This window comes from Xiphophorus hellerii, chromosome 5 (assembly GCF_003331165.1).
Source record: "Xiphophorus hellerii strain 12219 chromosome 5, Xiphophorus_hellerii-4.1, whole genome shotgun sequence".
Taxonomy (NCBI): domain Eukaryota; kingdom Metazoa; phylum Chordata; class Actinopteri; order Cyprinodontiformes; family Poeciliidae; genus Xiphophorus; species Xiphophorus hellerii.
In genome coordinates, this window is record NC_045676.1 from 16,881,593 (window position 1) to 16,902,422 (window position 20,830).

The following is a 20,830-nucleotide window of genomic DNA, read 5'->3' on the forward strand; positions in this document are numbered from 1 at the left end:
CTTCTATGGAAATATAACAGCAATGAAATAATCAGTAAATGTTGGGGTGCAGACGTGTAATGAGCTTTTATTAACAAACACTGCTGTTTTCAGTTTTTTTCTTGTTTTGTGGCTTGTTTACTGAAATTATTGGTTTATAAAATGAACTATAAGAAAAGGCACATAAACATAAAGCCGTAGTTTAGCGGGACAACAATCAACAAGGTAAAAAACATCCTGAAAGTGATCTTAAAATATAAACAGGGATACTGAACTAAAAAGGCTTGAACATGACTGAAACTATCTTGCTTCTTACTTTTCCCGTATGTAAAGGCAGTTTCAACATTTTCTCCCAATTTAAAGTCCAGAGGAGTTTTTTTTCTCTTTTTTGTAAAAAATATTTTCCCCCAGAAGAGAAAACAATGCTTCACATGTTAGCTGCATTGTGCAACGTCAGCAGAAAAGTGTAAAGCTACTCAACAACAGAATGGTGACTAAAAAGAGAAAAGAATAGTAAGTGCAAAAATTGTGCTACAATTCTTGAAGTGTGTAATTGCTTTGCTTCATATGGGGGTTAGGCTATATGAGTGTATATACAGTACATACAGCATATACATGTTACAACGTCCTCCCAGTGTGCTAGGGTGGAGTCAAATTAATGCTGGTGACATCATTCACAGTTGAGTGGTAAAAATTAGTTGGAGACGTGGTGTAGGGCTTCCTCTTCCTGTTCAGATCACATGTAACAAGCACTCAGTTCTGACTTCAGGCCTACTGTTACCACTCTGTCATGCTCCATTCCTGTATGATTGTTTTCATGAAGCAGTCACTCTCTCAAGTATTACCCAAAAAAAAGTCTCATTTAAGAAAGCCCTTAGTTAGTGGACTTACTGCATTTCTCAAAACTATTCATACCCTTTGCAGCTGTTCACGTTTTTCACACAATGTACTTTACTAGGACTTTATGTTGAAGAAAAATACAAAGTAGTGTATAATTGTGCTGTAGGTGGATGTATGTAGGATTTATCCTATATACATAAATGTTATGTGTATAGGATTTGAAAATCACACATATACTGTATATATATATATATATATATATATATATATATATATATATATATATATATGTATATATACTGTATATACAGTACAGACCAAAAGTTTGGACACACCTTCTAATTCAATGGGTTTTCTTTATTTTCATGACTATTTATAAGGCAAGAAATCCCACTCATTAACCTGACAGGGCGCACCTATGAAGTGAAAACCATTTCAGGTGACTACCTCTTGAAGCTCATCAAGAAAATGCAGAGTGTGCAAAGTAGTAATCACAGCAAAAGGTTGCTACTTTGAAGAAACTAGAATATAAGGGGTATTTTCAGTTGTTTTACACTTTTTTGTTTAGTGCATATTTCCACATGTGTTATTCATAGTTTTGATGCCTTCAGTGTGAATCTACAATGTCAATAGTCATGAAAATAAAGGAAACTCATTGAATTAAAAGGTGTGTCCAAACTTTTGGTCTGTACTCAATACAGACCAAAAGTTTGGACACACTTTCTCATTGAATTAATTGAGAAGGTGTGTCCAAACCTTTGGTCTGAACTGAGTACAGACCAAAAGTTTGGACACACAGTTGTGTCCAAACTTTTGGTCTGTACTGTATATATATATATAAAATTTTACACTCTGATCAACTTCAAAAAGTAAAATGACGACACACATCTCATTTTAAAATGACTAATATTGGTGACAGAACAATTACACTTGGCAAAAACTCAAACGATACATATTTTTTCCACACATTCGTTTTTTTATTTGTAAATAATAAAAATGAATTTTTTTTATATATATAAAACATACACATCATTTGAGCCACATCTGTTATACAAACAATAATTGTTGCAGTGAATGCTTTACTATTCTCTAATTTTCTCATTGCTTCAGTGGAACACAGAAGATTGTAAACAATTATCGATTTTTTTTTTCTCCTGTTAATACTGACAAAAAGAAAGGTGTTGGGGGACAGGAGGGAGGCTTCACCAGACGATGAAAAGAAAACGCTTGTGAAGAGGGATTGAACTTGGCCCTTTCGGTTTCAGTGTTCAGACTGTATAACACCTTGTAACCCATTACCTTGATGCGTCCGTCTGCATGGTCCCTAATTGTATGTAGTGATATAACCACTTAAATGACTTGGTCACTTTTACAGTAATCGATAGTTGGCTGTTGAATAATATGATTCTCTGTTTATTCGCTGTATAACTTAAAAGCCCATGTGTAACCATATCTGAAATTATTTTAAAACTGAATTATTTCCATATAGTTTAATGTTATTTGTACATATTTATTCATACATCACCTCAGCCCCCTGTGAGGTATAATGTGAAGTGGAATAATAATATTAAGAGGGGCTGTGAGCTCTGCTCAGTATGACTGTACAGTACAGTACATCTTCTAGAGGATCAGGGAAAGACATCAGCAAAATCTCGGGTTTCAGTTTGAGAGACATTCAGCACCAGACAGAGGGACGTGGAACACACTCCAGCTGAGTTCAAATGTCTTTTGCGATATGGGAATGGCTTCTTGGTTTTTATCTCTTTAATATTCAAGTACGAGCAAACTGTACAACTGCATGCAACATACAAGCGGCCCTACAGTACGTGGAACTAACACGCATCAAGGTCAGTGTCTTTTTTTTTCTGTATCGGTTTTACAAAAAGAGGAAAAAAAAAAAGTTCAAGAAAAAAAAAAGAAGTGCATGCAGCTTGGAATGCATTCCCAAGTCATGCCGGCCCCTCCCCACGTGGTGGCGGGAGGTGTCTGCAGACAGACTGGCATATGAGTGTTGGTGTCCCGACTTTCATATTCACATAGATGCATGAGGAAACTGCAATCTATTCTTCTTTTCTGCTTCAAGACAAAATAAGTAACTTGAACCAATGGGATTGTTGCTTTTTTTTCCTTTTTCATAACTACATGTTTGTTTTTTCTTTGAAAAGTTAAACTTTTTCTAGTAAAAAATCAAGCTCTTGTGCTTGTATTAAAAAAAGATAAACTAAGGTTTGAATAAAAACCTTTAACGTGCTGGGGTCAGGGAAGGCACTCCCTCAGAAATGTGAAAAGTTATATGGTCCAATTCAGCTCTGGTATAGGTGAACAATAGCATTTATTTATTTTCATCTGACAGTGATACTATATCCCTTGCACATTTCAAAGTGACATAACCTTGATTTATTTGTCAACCCCCGGGGAGGCCTACAACACAATTAAACAAAGCCAAGTGGTTGAACATTGATCTCATTATTGGGTGTAAAAATCTAAGACATGTCACTGCTTCGGTCCATCAATTTGCCTCCATTCTCAGCTTATTTCCTTGGCAACACTCTTGGAGGATCATTAGGAGGTTTGCTGCATCTCTGAGAAAGGAGAGGGTTTAGGGGAATGAATGCTCTCCTAAAATATGTTAAAATACATTGTAAACAAAGAGACATGAGCTTTTGTGAGGGATACTTTGAGCTTCTTAAGGGGAGGTCGGTTTGGATCAAGAGGAAGATCTTTGCAATACATATCCAAGAAATTGTGGGAACTCATTTTAGCCTGTGCAGCTCTGAACAATACTGCACTGGACAGTCATGTTTAATGTGGTGCTCTGCCATGTGATGAACTGATACGGGTCAAAGGGCTGTTTATCGCAGAGTGGACCACATGCAGCATGTCTAATGGGTGAGTGTTAAATACTTATGTTTGGAAAGAATAATTAAAATGAAAATGCATGACACAGCATTTGCAGAAATGTATTTCCCTTTGAAAAAATCTGTTTTTTTCATGGCTTATCATTACTTTTGTGAGGCTATAACTTTAAAATCATAGAAATTAGAATTTGACAATTTTTGTTTCTCTATCGCATTCTGTAACTGAGACGACCAAAAAGTTGAACAAGTAAGAGTGTGGTATATAAATGATGGTCTCCAGCCACCAGGATTATCAGCATCAGGTTGAATTGCCAAGGATTCTTACAGTTTCACTGGTCACACATGGGACTTCTTCTATAACAATTTCTGCACCCAAATCTATTTCAGTATTTGACAAATGAGGTTTTACTATGTGCAGCAAGATCTCCATTGTCCCACCCAGGATACTTTCAGGTGAACACAGTGAAAGAACAGAGGCAAAATGGTGGACCACCCTTTATTATTACCTATCATCCCGGAGAAGAGCCGCAGACTAAATTTTGTGTCCTTATAAAATCTCTTTTTTTCATCATGCACACTTCAGACTGACCACATATCATGAACATTTTGCACACTGCAAAAACATTTTGTGCCTGTAGTAACAAAAGGAAAGAAAGGAACGCCACAATTCACTCTTAAAAGACTATGGCCCCAGAGTAGCCATGGTAAACATGTTGAAAAGAGAATATCTTGACAAAGAAAGGGACCAGTGATCTAGGCACCAGAAGAAGGCCCTGTGCTTCCAGACTGAACACCCATGCGGGGGAGGGCAGGGCGGCATCCTGACGGGGAGAGAGAGCAGGAATACCGGCAGTCTGATGGGCTTCTGGAGGAGGCCGCTGCAGAAAGGACTGCGCCCCCTGCAGTCAGCGAAGGGAATTTACCTCTGTCACGAGGCCATACATTCCAATGCTTACGTACATTTCTTTGCTAGGTTGATTCGGTTAAAAACCACCCTGTTTCTTTTTGATTCACTCACACTCATAGCTATCACATTCCGACTGGAGAGCAAGAGATAAACCGTGAGATTTTTCTTTGAATGGAAACGAAACACCGAAATATGACGCTCCCTACAACAGACAAAAATAACTGCGGCAGGAGTGATTGTCAGATTTCAACAAAGCTTTCTCGCTGTGACCGTTTCTGATTGTTGTTGTTCTATGTTTCTACCTTTTATTGTATGGGCCTCTCTCTTCAGTTTCTTTTCTTAAGTTTTTTCCCCCCTTTCCTTCGAGGGATAGTGTAGCACTGTTGGTCCACTAGGTTCGAACACCAGGCGGCCCCGAGGAGCTGTCAAGCGATGATTGGGAAGCTCTCCGCGTCAGGGATGCCAACGTCGGATCGACCAAAGAGGACGGAGGGAACAGCTTGTACCAACCAATGACTGTGTTTGACAAGTCTAACTCATCCAGCAGAATCTGTGCAACTCCCATGAAACTTTTATGGTCCATCCTGCCATAGTCACCCCAGACGATAACCTGAGGGAGAAGATTTACTTTAAGCTACTCAGCTCAATCATGCGATGAGGAGGAAAAGAAATATGGCACTCACCTGTAGGACTTTCCCCTGTGGGCTCTCCTCAAACAGCAGTGCTTGCTGGTACAGGGGGTCAAGTGTTTTCCGTGCAATCTTAGTTTTCTTTTTGGCTACATATGCTCCATTATTCAGCAGGTAGACTTTGACATATGGAGCTAAAGAATAGACAAACAATAAAATGGTCTGAAAATACAAGCTGATCCAGATTTTCTAAAAAAAAAAACTGGTGTTAGTCTAATTGGAAGAAAAAGAAAAAAAATGTATTCAGACCATATAAACATTACAAAGCAAAAGAGAGCAGAGCACCTACAGTATCTCACAAAGTGTACATTGAACTTTTTTATATTTTGGAATGTCACAGTCACACCCTTCAATGTTATTGGGATTTAATGTGAAAGACCAACACAACGAAGTACACAACTGTTACATACAGGATTTTCAACTGGTTTTTAAAATTAACAGTCTAAAAGGTGTGCCATGCATTTGCATTCGGCACTCTTTACTCTGAAAAAGGATGCTCACAAATGCCCCCCATACTCAATATGACTGACTTGAGCAACTGGCTAAGAAGAATGGAAAAAAAAAAAAAGTCCGTTTTTACAAATGCAAACTCAAAAGAGTTCTTGGCTGTACCAAAATGCTTGATGTACCAGCTGCTATTTGAGTTTTATCATACGACCAGCTCACAGCACTGAAAACATCTGTGAGCAAAAAACAGCTTTGCAAACAATCAGCAAAGTCAAAAAAAGAGAGTTGTTGGACCAGGGCTAAAGAAGCAGCCATTGCCCATCATGTGAGTACAGGGCACCTCTGCAAATCATCTACAGAAGCAGTAGCTGGGTGTTATTAGGTGCAGGTTCTTACCAGGCAGAGATTTGGATCCTGGCTTTTGTACGAGTCCTCGAGCTCTGATGACCTCCACCTCCAGCTGCCCTTTTTTCTCTATCATTCCAATCTGAATGTCACCTGAGTAATGATAGAGCAATGCTTGCTGAGAGGAACGACAAGTGGTTCAAATGATGAAAGGAAAAGATGATGTAATGATGTGAACTCAGACCAAACAGGATAGTAGCTAAGCTGTTACCTCAGAGCTTTGCTAAGACAATGGGAAGCTCCTGAAGTGGTTAATGACTGGACAGAGAAAAAGACATCTATATGTCTAAATAAACACAAGACAATGATCTTTAAAAAATAACCAAATGGAAAAAAAATCTTTAGAGAAACAAAACAAATTATTAAAGACTAAATTAGAACTGAACAAAGAACTACACAGTAAAAACATATTTAAATAAACAAAAATGTTTTAAATATATTTAAAAACTAACAAAGTTAGTTATGAGAGAGGAAGAAAAGACAGGTAGACAAGATGCAAATGACTTATAGCAATGGGTGGAGAGAGAAATATTTATAGCATAGATGGGACAAATAAATGAGAGGAGAAATAATAAACTGAATAAAAAGACAACAGTAGAGACAAGTGTGACAATTTAGTACCTATGGCAGGAGTAGCCAGAGTTTGCCTGCCCACCAACTGTGCTGGTCCCAGTCCATCCAGGAAATCACTGAACTGGCTGCTGGCACCCAGATTTAAACTAACACAGAAACTAATACAGAAAACACAAACAAAACAGAGCAAATTTGTTCCTCGTGAAGTTCAGGTAGATCACTGATAAATCTTATCTGTTTTTCAGGAGGAGATTTGTGGTTTACTTACTTTCCCTCGGAGTTGCAGCTGTTCATGCTGCCGTTGTTCGACTCTCTGCTGGGCTGGCGGCTCATGTTCCTGGAAAGCTCCACGGCCATGCCAGTCTCTGTGCTCCTCTGGATGCCCTTTTCCCTTTTAGTCTTCCCCTCTAGAAAATAAAGAGAGAAAAGAGGCAAGTGCAAAAACTTTTAATCCAACAGTTTGCAGCCTTCGAGCTTGACGCAACAGATAAACATAAGCTCCTGAGGTCAGGCAGAGACTGTTCCAGAATGATTCAAGTCTGCCGTTTTGATTAAAATTGTTGCATGAACATTTCAGTACATGCTTTGGACTGAAAACATGGACTTTGTGTGTAAATCTCTTTCAAAACCATATTTTAATACCACAGAACATGTTTGTTGATGACAAAAACGCAACATTTTGCCAACATCTTTTAAGCTTAGTTCTCTGATTTTCTAAGTGCTTTCTACTTGTACATGTACAATCCATGTGATATAAGGAATATAAACATTAAACAAAACAAAATAAACCACAATACCTACAGTGCCATGCTGCCGTATTCCCACTCCTTGAATTTTGCCACACAATCTCAATCTCAGACTTCAATATATTCCATTAGGATCTTTTGTGAAGATCTACATGCCCGTAGATAATATTGTGAGGTGGAAGGAAAATTATCAGTGCTTTTTATGTGTTAATTTACAAATTAAAATCCGAAAACTGTGGCGGGCATATCTATTCAGTCTTCTTCACCCTATTGCCCCTAAACACCTGTCAGATTTTTATTAATTGAAAGCCATATGTCCTTTCAGAATTATGCCCTACTTTGTGTTGTTCTATAACACAAAATCCCAATAAGATCTATAACATGGTACAGATTCAATATGAAAGTGTATAAGGGACGTGAATGTTGCTACCGTTTAATTTACACAACAGAAGAAATATGCAGCAATACATTTGAATAAAATAATTTAGATTCTAGTTCATTCTATGAGTTACAAATCAAAACAGTCCGTTAGTCACAAAATGTCAAATAGCATAAAATAGCTGGAGGATAAAGCTCAGATTCAACCATATGAATCCAGTAAAATGAGGTTAAAGCCTTACCTGATGTAGCTGTCATCCATCATGACCAAAATAGATTTTTTTATGAATTAGTGTTGGTCTCTGTCCCGTCTCTCTCTCTCTTTTCTCTCATCTTTACATCAGAGATGAAACAGCGAGAGTAGGAGAACCAACCTCCGACTGTCCCCCCCGTCCCCTTGGCCAAGTGCTTTTTAATAGCTTTTTATTCCAGGAACAAAGAAGGGAAAGGCAGAATCTGGCTTTCATTCTACATGCCCTCAGTGGAAAGAGTGGATGCTGGACATTTAAACTCTAAGGCAGCAGAAGATTTTGTCTTCTTTGGAAGAAAAGCGCACTTTAAATTTTCTGGGTCTGGACTAAAGAATGTTTTAATGTGTCAGGACAAATCATCAAGACTATTCCTATGAGAAAAAGATTTAGAATGTTTTAAATAATCATTATTTCCAATAATTTAAGTAACATTATAGAGCTTAAAATAAAACTTAAATGCAGTCTTCTAAATAAATACAACAGCTGTTATTCTCCTTTTCCAAACGATAAAAAAGTATTAAAAATTAAGGTTAAAGGAAAACAATAGAAAACTTGTGTCTTTTTACAACTTGATAATGAGTCAATTGCTGACAACAAATTTTGTCAGTGAAGAATAAAACTGTGAAGATGCCTAGAGACTAAAATCTCAACATGATGGCATAAATGTTACCCAAAACCCTACCCCCAGAATTTCTACTATTTTCCTGGAATTTTTAATTATATGAATAATTCCCCAAATTTCTTCTGATGTCCAGGTGATCAAAGACAAGGTATTCAAATTATAACTAAACCTGAGGAGTACATAATCCTGCTTTAGAGGACAATAGTGATACAAAGTTTGAACAGTTTGTGTGTGCAACTCACCAGGGTCGCTGATCTGTGAGGTGCTGCGGCTGCGGTTCTTGCCGACGATGGCCACGAAGCGAGCGCTGATGCTGGAGCGTCTCTTCTTGCTCCCACCGCTTACGGTGCCCAAAGCGGTGTCTGATTGGCTGCCATCTGTGCGCTCCTGCGTGTAGATCTCACCGCTCACACTGGAGCTCTTCATCATGTTCCGACCCATAGAAGATCGCATCTGCCGACTGTAAGGTAGAGGACTCTGGATAAACCTAGGATCTTGTTGGTGTTATTGAGTATGCTCTTAATTAATGTATATAATAACCTTCCGATAATCTGGCATAACATAAAACAGCAGGAGCAGAACAGAAAGTGAACTTCTGTTTATTATGCCAAATGGGAACCAACTAGAATACACCTTCTGTTTTAAAGGAACATAACTAGAGTTTACAGTTGTTGTAGGACTGAAAAAGAGTGTTCATCAACCAAAAGGCCGTGATGCTATAAGTTCAGGTTTCTTCTTAAACATTGCACTAAACATGAGCAGCAGCAGCAACAATAACGTGAGCGATGCCGCCTCCTAGGGTTTTGGAGGAGCCAGCGCACGTCGATCCCCTCGGAGGGTGTCGGTGTGCTGCAGGACAGCGCAGCCACACTGCCTCTTTCACTCAGACTTTCCGCTCCCAGTGGCTCCCTGATAGCTATGGTCCAATGGCCCAGAGGAGCCGGGGAGAGAGAGGAAAGAGGGAGCGTGGTTTGAGGCCTCTCCACTGCCTCCTGCAGTGGAGTTAGAGAACTTCTGGCAGAGGATGGGTAGGATGGAAGGGGAAGATCCCGGTCTTGATGATGGAGGGGGTCCGGGCAGTCACAGCACAGAAGGCATGCAAGGAGGGATCTAAGACATGCAGGGGAGGGGGTGGGGGGAGGTTGCACAAATACATAAACACACCAACAAAAGGACAAATAAGATTTCAGTGCAAACATGTAGTTTTTGCATTTTTGTAATGTTCAGCTCAATCTCTCAAAGATACTTTAAGTGTGCATACAGTGGATCTCGAAAGTGCACAGTCTTTAAAAGGCCACGTTTTGTTATGTCAAAAAGTGTCACTTTGTTTCATAATTTCAAAACCTTTTCTGCAGATAGTGAAACAATTATCCTGTACAATTCAACAGAAAAACACAATTTGTGGAAAAAGAAAAAAAACTACAATAACTTTGTGGTGAAGCATGTTTTGATTTCTTTCTAGAATTCAACCTTTTTGAATTCAGAGCTGCAATAAAGTAAAGCAACAGAAATAGAAATAAAGTTTAGATGTTCCTGTTGGATTTTCTTGTTTATTTATCTGCTTCTTTTAGATAATCAATATTTACAAAGATGTTACAAAGGAACAAATAGGTGCACAAAGGTATCTGTCAATGGAAGTGGACAAAAATATATTGAAAAATGGCTGCTTATGAGATTGAAACTGGTCAGGAAGGTCAGCAACAACACTGAAAATACCAAAGGATTGTCCAGGAATTGGAGGCTCTTTTCTGAATGTGTATGATTTGTTTTTCTTTAGATGGAAATAGTGTTTTCGTCAAGGCAGATAAAGTTCCAAATTCCATCCAATTTTGTCCCCAATCTTACTGTTGTCGACTAGTGAACTGAAGATGAAGAGGGATTCAACTTTTCATCATAACAGTGATACCAAACATATTGTACATCCAAATGAGCAAAAGGATGAAGTCATGAGAAGAAAACAATTTTGGAATGGCACGGTCAGATTTATTTTTAGTTTCCTTAGAACATATTTGTCTGTTTTTCAGCCAAATTGTGAATGAAGTGGGTGTTAAGGTTTATGGAGAAGGTTTTGAAATAATCTTCCATGGTCTCATTTTGTCAAATCCCAGAACAAACACTTCAGCACTAATGAAATCCCCAGTATGTTTAACAATTTTCTTTCAGCTAAAAATAAAGCAAAAAGAATAAAATAAAATTACTTTCAATTACTCAAAATGCCAATTGCACAGGCAATTAGAGAAGGATGGCTGATGGACGGTTGTATACAAAAAAGCAATAAAAGTGAATGTGGTATGTGTTTGTGTAATCCCACGTCTTCTCTGTTTCCTTCTCCTGTTTATTCCATGAAGTTGGACAAACTGTCCTGAAGCAGATAACAGAATCCATGAACACAGATATCAACAGCCTGATTGCCTTCAGAATACAAATAATTAAATCCCCAGTTAAAGTGGGTGAACAATGCCTAGTTAGCCACGCAAGTCTTGCAGTGGACACAGAAAAAGTGGAAAAAAGATGGCCTGAACTAAAAGATCAAAACTGAACTATGTGTAAAAGGACGCAAGTGATGGAGAACTAGTCTGCAATATTGAAGACAACATGGTAGAGTTTAAAGAAACGGCTCTTTCAGCAGCAGTCATATTAGTAGAGGAACAAGCGCTAAAACAGGGATATTAAAATACCTGGTATCGTTTAAAGTCTTTACACTCAAACAGACTCCTCTCACATCTGACTCTTTAAAGTGTGAGAGGTTCTGCTTATCCATAAAATCGTTTGGACTGTAAAGAACAGAGTCACCTTCTCTCACTTTCCCAGACTTCAATATATTTGCCAGCTAATAAGCTGCACTGCATCACCACCTGACCCATGGAGGAGTCCTGGGATTGGGTCATTTGTCCCTGTCAGTGCCCTGCTTCTGGTCAGCCAGCACTGTGTGTGTGTTTGAGTTCAAAGTGTCCTTTTTATATCAGCTTGACGTCAGCTAAGCGTAATCATGGTTTGCTTATGTTTAGTTTTGCCTCAGTTCTTGCTTATTTTCAGATAATTTATTAGCTCAGTTCAGCATTGGATGCTGTTTATCATCAGGCTTTCGGACAGCTATGTGTGATAAAGAGTCATGACGCTGGTGGAAAGCACTGCATCCACTCATTCAAATATAGTAAACCTACAAATAATATTTAATAATAATGAAGCCTTATTTGCTTCTAGTTAAGGTGAATAACCACATTATCTTTTACAAAATACGTTTAATCACTAAAGGGGCCGAAAGACAATGATTTTATCTGAACTTTCTATTATGCATGCTTACCATTTAATGACTGTGAAAGAACAATTTCACCTGAAAATCTATGAATGCACTATTATATGCCCTTATTTTTGAGCAAAACTTTTTCTAAATATGTTCTTGCCCGTTTTCACACAAATCACCTCTAGAAAATGAAAAACATGACAAAAAAATTTGCAAAATAAGACGTAACTAATTTATATGGGTTTTTTTTTGTTGTTTTATTTTTCAAATAACTACAGAGTTTGGGAAATATTTGGGAATACTTAGATGCTTGTGAGGTTTCACTGGAAACCACCGCGGCACAGACACCATACATGAACAGCTGAAGAGCAACACCAATGGGCCATCAATAAGCCAGAAAAGCAAAGCTGCTTTTTAAAGCTGCTGAAAGCTCTTTGAAGTCAGTAGGTCTCTGTCTGAATGTTTTTCTTTGTGTTGGTGATTTATTGAAATATTTAGATGCACATTTTTATTAATGGTGTTTCTGAATGTGTTAATGTGCAGACAATCAAATCTATTTTATTTATGTTCAGTTCAATGTTATTCAGTAAATTACATAACGTTGGTGTTTGCTTTTTTCCTCAATCATAAGGAAGGGAAGGATTGATTTTAGAGGAGGTGGAGAATTATTGTTACCTGGACTCCCTTGTGTCTCCTGCTACAGTATGTCTTCTGCGTTTCAACTCCTGAGAGAAGCGTCTCTTTCCTGCTTCCCTCTTTTTCTCCTCCTCTCCGTTCACCTCCCACGATATTCTCCTGTCCTTTTTGTCCTCCTCTAAAGACTTTGATCTAAGTTTGTTTTTAAGTTGTCCCATTTGGTGAGTTTGCGTGATTGTTTGCATGTGACAATGTGTGTGACAGAGGAGACCGATCATGCAGAGGAGCGGAAGCATGCAACAATCAGAAAGAAAAAAACAGTGATTAGCATGCAGTTTAAAAAAAAAAAAGAAGCAAAATATTGTTCAGATTGTGACCAGAGCATGCACCAAAAAACTGACCTGAGCCGTCCTCCGGGCCGCTCTGATTGTATAGACATGTAACTGGTGCTACTGAGACGAGAGGCACTGCTGGCACGGGAGAGAGCCGACACGTCGCTCATGTCGCTGTCCGAAGATCTAGCCGACATGTTGTCACTGCTGCGCCTCTGCTCTGCGTACATCTGCAATCAAAGCTCTGGCAGGTTAATCTGATTTATGCCAAACTAGGGATCAAAAATCTACATTCTGAAAAAGTGATCTAAAGCTTCACAGAAGAAGAGTTGGAGATGTATACCTCCCGTTTGGTCTTGAGGTCTGTTTGAGAGTTGTGGGAGGCTGAAGGCCGGTAGGAATGTACTTTCATTGGCAGCTGTCGGGCTCGCTCCTCCACTGCTAGGGCTGATACAAATAAGAAGATAAATAAAGCTTTAAAAAAAGAGTAAAAAAAATGTTACCTTGATAAACATATTGATTGATAAACCTCTTATGTACAAAGAGGAAATTCATTTTCATGCCATTTTGACTATGCATTAGAACTCTTAAATTTGGTCAAGGTGAATCCAAAGTAGAATATATATTTAAAAATCAAAGGATAAAAAAAATTTAAGATAAAAGATAAAAACAACATATGTGCATCCTTTTACATTCTCCACACCATCTTAGTAGAGACAGGGCACACCACTCTTAACTTATAAACTTAATGTAAAGCTTCATTGCCAAATGTTGACTTTGGTGTAGTTTTAAACTGTTCATATATTTTTTTTCTGTTTTGCTTTATATTATGACTTGAGAAACATACCATGCTCTATGCTGCTGCTCTTCGCAGGGAGCTGTGGAAGCTGCCGACCCCTTCGACCGGATAACACAGTTGGAGGAGAAGGGCTGCCGTGTGGGTGTGCTCTAACAATAAGCATCAAAGACAAAAAAACAGGTGGAAGGATGAGACATGTCTAGTCCCAAAATTAAATATTGACATATTTAAAACTGGAATCACAGGAGCAACAAAATGACATCTGCAGAAAAGTTAGACAATAAAGTTAGGAGAAAAGGAAAAGGAGTAAAGGACAATTTTCTGGGTATGTTCTCTACATAGTCAACACACATCCTAGAAGAGCACAAGGGGAAAAACATACCTGCTTGAAAACATCAACAGAAGCACACATAGGGGGAGGAAAAGATCAACATAGATAACAACATGCACCTGTCCGGGCGCGGCGAGTTAGGACAGGAACCTGACAGCACTGTCTGTACAAAGGGCCTGAGGGGGCCCCCTCTTCTTCTACTGCCCCTTAGGATAGAGGTGGGCTGAATTCGACTGCCGGCAGCAAATAAAAAAAAAAGATAAAAAAAAGAATATCAAACTATCTAAAGACAGCAAAAAAAAAATACCTCAAGAAAAATGTTGCACAAAGTTTCACTCCTCTTGAGGTCCGGTGTTTCATACAACAACCCATCAGATACATGTTACTGTGATTTTGACTATTGTGAACTAAGAAATAATTTTACAGACATTAGGGTAAGACTCTTAGTATTCACATCTAACAGATTTTTTTTTACAAGAGCTGCACCAATCAATTGCATAAAAATTGTATTGAGATTCTACTTTCCTACTTAATTAACTGGAACAAAATGAAACACTTTCACCATATTTAGCCTTTAAATGCATCAGCCAACGGCATGAACTTCGAGGCAAATTTTTTGAGTTGGATAAAGATCTGTTACATTTTAGGGACATATTGTGTGATGCATAAGATTGGGAAAATCTTTTATATATTTTTTTGTATTGAAAACATCTAGCTCTGTCTCAGAACCCACAGAAAAATTTGCTCTATAGTCCTTATAAATAACATCAGAAAGTGTCAAAATCAAAACCCACAACATCAGAAATGAATTTGGTATCAGTCAGGAAAAACATTATGGCTGCTGCTCCATTTTGTAGCAGCTCTGAAAACATACCAGGAGCTGTTTGAGGTTCAACAGATGGCTGTAAACATTCAGCATGTAAGTTTAAACTGCAAATGACCTAATTCAACAACTGTAGGCTCCCTGAAGGTGGGGACTGCTACATGATGAAATTAATTGTCCTCTTATCACATGATATCATTATCAAATGTCAGTTTGCCTGTGAATGCAAACTACACAACCGGACATGGGGGGTATTTTGTAATCTCATAGGTTCAACTTGGATTCATCTCACATCATTTGTCTATCACACTCACCACACTTACCAAACCTTCTTACATTCACCTCTAATAGGGGCCACAGAGTTGTGAGATCAGTTGTAGATCCACTTTATTTTATTATGTCGTATTGCATTGTATCACATTATACAATAAAACTGGTAGACTTTATTAAAGAATTGTGTTCTAAAACTTTCTATTAAAATATTAACGTTATAAAGGCTGCTAAAATTTGATGAAAAAACTTTGAATAAACAGTTCATTTCATTTTAATTACTATTAAGTCTACAATTATTCACACTTGTGGCAGATTTAGATTCAAAACATATTCAAAAATCTGGGAAGTTTGTTTCTGATAGTTCATGAGGCAGGCATCTCTCAAAAAATGTAAAATATACAGTACAGACCAAAAGTTTGGACACACCTTCTCATTGAATTCAATGAGAAGGTGTGTCCAATAATAATTTCAACAGGAAACTGAAGCTAAATGTAACTAAAACTCTTCAGATTTCACATTTTTATCCAATTTTCTGAACGTTTAAAATATTTTTTGATTTTTTAACATAAAAATCTCACTGAATTCAATGAGAAGGTGTGTCCAAACTTTTGGTCTGTACTGTATGTAAACATAAAAGGAGTTGTTTAGATTTTTTTTAAAGATGGCTTGTTGAAAATGATTTATATCACACAGATTTTGTGCTGATTGTCTGGGCCAATTCAATGTCATATGTAGTGCTGCATACTTAAAGATCTCACCAAGCAGTTTAGATGTTCATAGTCATTAAGAATGAAGTGATGATAATAATGGGAGAGGAAACTGATCAAATGAATGAATGAATGAATGAATGAATGAATGAATGAATGAATGAATGCAAAAATTATCTTACCTGTCCAGTTCAAGACACTTTCTGCTTTCCCACAGACAGTTTAGACTGGATGAATTAATACTCTCCCTGTTTTGACAACCAAAAAATAGAGGAAGACAAAGAAAGTGTGTGGAAAGCAGCCACCCCTTAGATGTGCACTGAATGTTGCCTGAGGATTAAAAAAAAAACTAAGATCCTAAAACTGATGCTGTACTTTTTTAGGGAGGATTATGAAAGCAATTTAACTGAGAACTGCACATCATGTAAACTCTTTTTCTTCCCTAATAACAATGTTGAACCAAATAAAGTGCTTTAAAGCCAAAGTAGTGTTAAAAATGACAGTGGGAGTTCAGCAGAGAAGCAGCTACAGCAGAATAAATATGGAATTACATAGCTTTAGACCACAAGTCATTACGACAAAAGGGAACGAAACAGCATCGATCTCAAGGTTTGTGATACGTTATATCAAGCTTGAGCTCTAAGCAACAGGAAATGCTTCCAGAAGGAAAAGTCAAGGAGGTTTGAGCAGCAAAGCAAAGCAAGCAAGAAGTAGGGAGAAAGCAGATGGGAGGGCAGGCCTGATATACCTCTCTTCCTCTGGGGCCACATGCTCTACTAAGATCCTGGGGCTTGGGGGAGTCCTGCGGGGCAAAGAATTGGAGCACCTAGAGGGGCAGGAGAAGGAGGAGCGTTCCAGGGTGAGAACACCAGGAGATTTTGTTAGTAAAGGCCATGAATGTGCACACTTCATGGCACAGTATCAGAAAGCTAGAAGAGACATGAACCATCAGAACTACTAAGAAGCAGCTTGAGAAAAAGTTCATCATATGTGTTTGTCTGTACTTTTAATTTTCATACCAGCTCATTTACATGTGAACACATAACCTGAAAATTATATCTGAAGGACTCCACCAATGTGAACTGAGATAGCTTTCCACAGCACAATGTAGAACTGAAATCATGTTTAAACAAATTAGCTTTGCTATAAAAGCCCAACTTTATGATTCTTCAGTTCTTCAATTCAACAATGTTGGGAAAGTGTAAGTAAGTATTTAAATACCAGAGCTACTATTTCTGTAAAGGTTAATCTGGATCTATTGGCATCCATAGATGCCAGGTGCTTGGAGAGAAAGGTTTTTCATATTCTTCATAAAGCATTCTTGTGCGAATTTGGAGAGAAAATGTGTAGTTATAAGGGGCAGGGCACATGATATGAGATGAGGTGAAAACATGGAATATCTTTAAAACAATAAATACTGGATCACATCATCCTTGTAAACGCACATACGTAAAGTCACTGTAAAGCTGCCTGAGTCACACATTGCACATTTTTTGTCGGATACCTGTCTCTGTCAGAGGAGTGAAAGTTGGTGTCTGGTCTCAGACATGTGGTGCTGGCACTCCTCACTCTGTCCAGGGATGGCTGCAGATCGCTGCAACGTCACAAAATGGCAGAAGAACAAGGCAGAGAAACAAAGATGAAAAACAAAATCAGCTAGATCCAATGTGTGATAATAAAGAGTAGAGTGTTTTATTAAAATGCAGGAAGGAGAGAGAAAGGACAGACATAAGAAGAGTAGAGACAGAGATTTAAGAAGGGGGAGAGGTAGAATCAGACAATACAGTAACATGTAATGGCTCTGCTGTTACACTTATCAAGTCATTCCTAGCAACCAAACGCTGGGAGATCACTGAGATGATAGGCTGATGAGTTACCAGGTGTCAGAGGCAGAAGGATTGGTTTGTATGAGTTCGTGATTGGTTCACAGATATTTGTATACGTCTGTGTGTTTGTCCCATTTCACTTTCTGACATCAAGTGCCTTTAAATGGATGCCATCGTATAACATCGCATGACCTAAGTGTTGAAAGTGGCAATCCTGCAACTAAACAAAGAACATGCAGCGACATGGAAACAGGCAAACTTAGAAGTAATTGGATCATGTTTGAATCAACAAATGCAATTTACAAATGCAAATAACACAACACATAAACACAAATGCATTTCCACAAAAGGACAGAAAAACAAACCAACTAATTTAGCTGGGGTTCAATGGAATAGTTTCTTTTATTCACCATAGTCAGTGAATTAACCCTGAAATAGCAGCAATGATAAGTAGTCATGGGCTCATATGAGATAATGGTGTTAAAATAAACTTGAGTAAAAACTTCTCCAAATTGCATAGTAAAAAAAAATGTAAAATATGATCTAATTGTTTGAATTATAAACCAAAAATAGCAACAGTGAAGGGTCATTTTATACAGCATTAAAAACATAAATACTGTTATTAATAAATAAATAATAAACACTCCAAGTAAATATATGCCCTGATGAAATAAAAACAATGTATATTTTTAATGCATAGCTTATTTTGTCAATCATATTTTTATTTCATTATGTATTTCATAATAGACTTAATTTGTGATCTTTATTTTGTGTTTCAGGGCATACCTCCACTTTTGGCAGCAAAATATCTTTTTAATAAATATATATTTTTTATGTCATAGGGACATTCATTTTTTTGATGGAATATTTATTAACATTATTCCTTTTCTATTTTGAATGAAATAGCGCTTCACGATCTCTAAAGATTTAGAATTATAATAAAGTAATTGTTGCAAGTTTTATTCTAATAAATATTTGTAAATTGGGATTAATACATTCCAAATTTGCAGCTTCGTTTCTTAACATCTTCAATCTTTTCACATTAAAAATGCTAGTAAATGGGGTGCTGTGGTGGCGCAGGGGCAAAGCGTGACCCACGTTGAGGCCTTAGTCCTTGTAGCGGTGGTCGTAGGTTCGATTCCCGGCCTGGCGACGTTTGCCGCATGTCTTCCCCCTCTCTGATTACCCTGTTTCCTGTCAAAACTACTTTCAAATAAAGGCCACTAGAGCCAACAAAACCTTTAAAAAAAATAAAAAAAAATGCTAGTAAAACAAAAGGTAAGACAAAGCTGCCTAAGATTTTATGGGTTCCCTGGTTATGTCTTCATCATCTCATTTCTTGTCTCTCAATTTTTGCGTCCAAAATAAATAAATAAATAAATACTGCTGTTTCTTTCGTGACGTTTGTTTTTCTTGTCTTAAGTACTGGTACGAATTAGGCTTATGGGAAGAAATTTGTTTCCATTTGGCCAGGTGTTTTGATGCTCAAAGCAAAAAATCTAAATCTACTCATCTTAAATCTAAATATTAGTTGTAGATGCTATTAGATAATGACTTGTTTAAATCTCAACACCAGTAATTTACCTATACATCCAATTACAGTGCAAAGTTTGTGTGATGTAAAAAACAAATATAGAAATAAAACATTTAATAAGTACACGGTAAACCATTTCAGAAGTCCTTCCACTTTAAAGGTGACATAAACCTGTAAAACTCAATTAAAACATTAACTTACATCTTTTTGAGGAAAACAGAAACATAGAAATTTACACAACCTGATTGCACACCTTTGCACTAATACTAATTTGAAACAACTTTTGATTCAATTTCAGCATTTCAGATGCAATTTGTTTCCTGGGTAGAATTTTACTCTTGATTTGGATGTGTGCTTACATTCATCTTTGTGCTGAAAAATATATTTTTTATTGTCAGCTATCTTAGAACTTTGGAAGTTTTGTGGCAAAATTGGAAACGTTTCTTTTTTAAATTGTCCATTACTCTCGCCATCCTAACTAATACTTCAGTCCAAGCTAGAAAATAAAAACATGACAAAGCATTATGCTACCACCAACATGCTTCACTGTGTGCGTGTGTGTTTAACTTTTGGAATGAGTTGTCAGGAAGTTTAAGGAAAAACCTACTAGACCACACATATGTGAGTTTGACCAGAGGTGTTCGACAAGATGCCAAGTGTTTACTCTATAAGTCTAAATGTGGTGGGTGACCCTGACCAAAGGCATATGTACAGCTTTAAAAGAGTATACAAACTTAAAAAAAAACACAGTACTGTTTGGTTAACAATCTATATCTCTCCTAAACAGCTTTAGTATATTTTTTTCCTTTGAGTTTTACAGGTTATAGCTAATATTTAAAGAGGGAAAATGAAATGGTTTATCTAGGTTTAACTTCATTAAATTAAAAAAACCTCACATTTTAAAAGCTGTGTGCAGATTTCTTTTAATGTACTGTTAATTACAAAAGTAGATCATTAATTTAAAACTGGTGCAATGCTTCACATGTTAGAATTAGCTGTCAGTCGAGAGTAAAACCATGTTTCAGAATGGTGACAGAATGAGAGTGGAAATGTGTGAAATTCGCTCTGTTCTTACCTAACCGTGACCTCGTCTGTGAACCTGAGAACACGGTGTGTGAGGATGCTACGAGGCAAGATGCCGCCCCCCTCTTGCCTGGTATATGGCTTACTCTTTAGGCATGCAGGGAGGGTGGAGCTGTGTACCAAACACCCGCATGCAAAGAAAGGCAAAGGAAAACCAAATGACACATGCAAGTGACAGAGTGCAGCAGCAACTCAACAGGTGAAGGTGGGGTTAAGAAATGAAAATCTGCATCACAACATCAAGCATCAGGTGCACTGAACAAATGTTTATAACATATAACATATAAACTAATAAAGCAGATTTGTTTTTCTTTTCTTTTTTTGGTTTTTCTTTGCACCTAAATGCATCAGATCATCAAACTAATTTCAGTATCAGACAAAAGTAATTTTATTTACTGAGGAAAAAGAAACAAGTCAAACCAACATGCCGCAATGTGAACCATACTATTCCTTTGTTAAATCATGAGTTAACTGTGATTAGTCACATTTTTTGGAAAGCTGAGTTCAGTTATGCAAGCCACACAGAAATCTGATTATTATCCAGACA

General features: G+C 37.5%; 1 protein-coding gene across 12 annotated transcripts in view; it reads right to left on the reverse strand.

Annotated features, from left to right (window-relative positions):
* Window positions 1-1,927: 1,927 nt before the first annotated feature.
* Window positions 1,928-20,830, reverse strand: part of rims1b (regulating synaptic membrane exocytosis 1b) — a 70,354-nt gene continuing 51,451 nt past the window's right edge. For 3 of the 12 annotated variants that reach the window (XM_032562666.1, XM_032562664.1, XM_032562663.1), the window contains 13 exons: window positions 17,345-17,434; window positions 16,589-16,666; window positions 16,023-16,088; window positions 14,157-14,270; window positions 13,755-13,855; window positions 13,251-13,354; window positions 12,977-13,137; window positions 8,938-9,155; window positions 6,967-7,105; window positions 6,747-6,856; window positions 6,117-6,218; window positions 5,268-5,407; window positions 1,928-5,194 (listed from right to left, as the gene is read on the reverse strand). In XM_032562666.1, the coding sequence (XP_032418557.1) occupies window positions 4,976-5,194; window positions 5,268-5,407; window positions 6,117-6,218; window positions 6,747-6,856; window positions 6,967-7,105; window positions 8,938-9,155; window positions 12,977-13,137; window positions 13,251-13,354; window positions 13,755-13,855; window positions 14,157-14,270; window positions 16,023-16,088; window positions 16,589-16,666; window positions 17,345-17,434 (1,642 nt within the window). In that variant the 3' untranslated portion in view covers window positions 1,928-4,975. Of the gene's footprint in view, window positions 5,195-5,267; window positions 5,408-6,116; window positions 6,219-6,746; window positions 6,857-6,966; window positions 7,106-8,937; window positions 9,156-12,614; window positions 12,768-12,976; window positions 13,138-13,250; window positions 13,355-13,754; window positions 13,856-14,156; window positions 14,271-16,022; window positions 16,089-16,588; window positions 16,667-17,344; window positions 17,435-20,275; window positions 20,396-20,830 lie in introns of all 12 variants that reach the window. The other 9 variants (XM_032562668.1, XM_032562673.1, XM_032562672.1 and 6 more) reach the window with 6 other exon arrangements.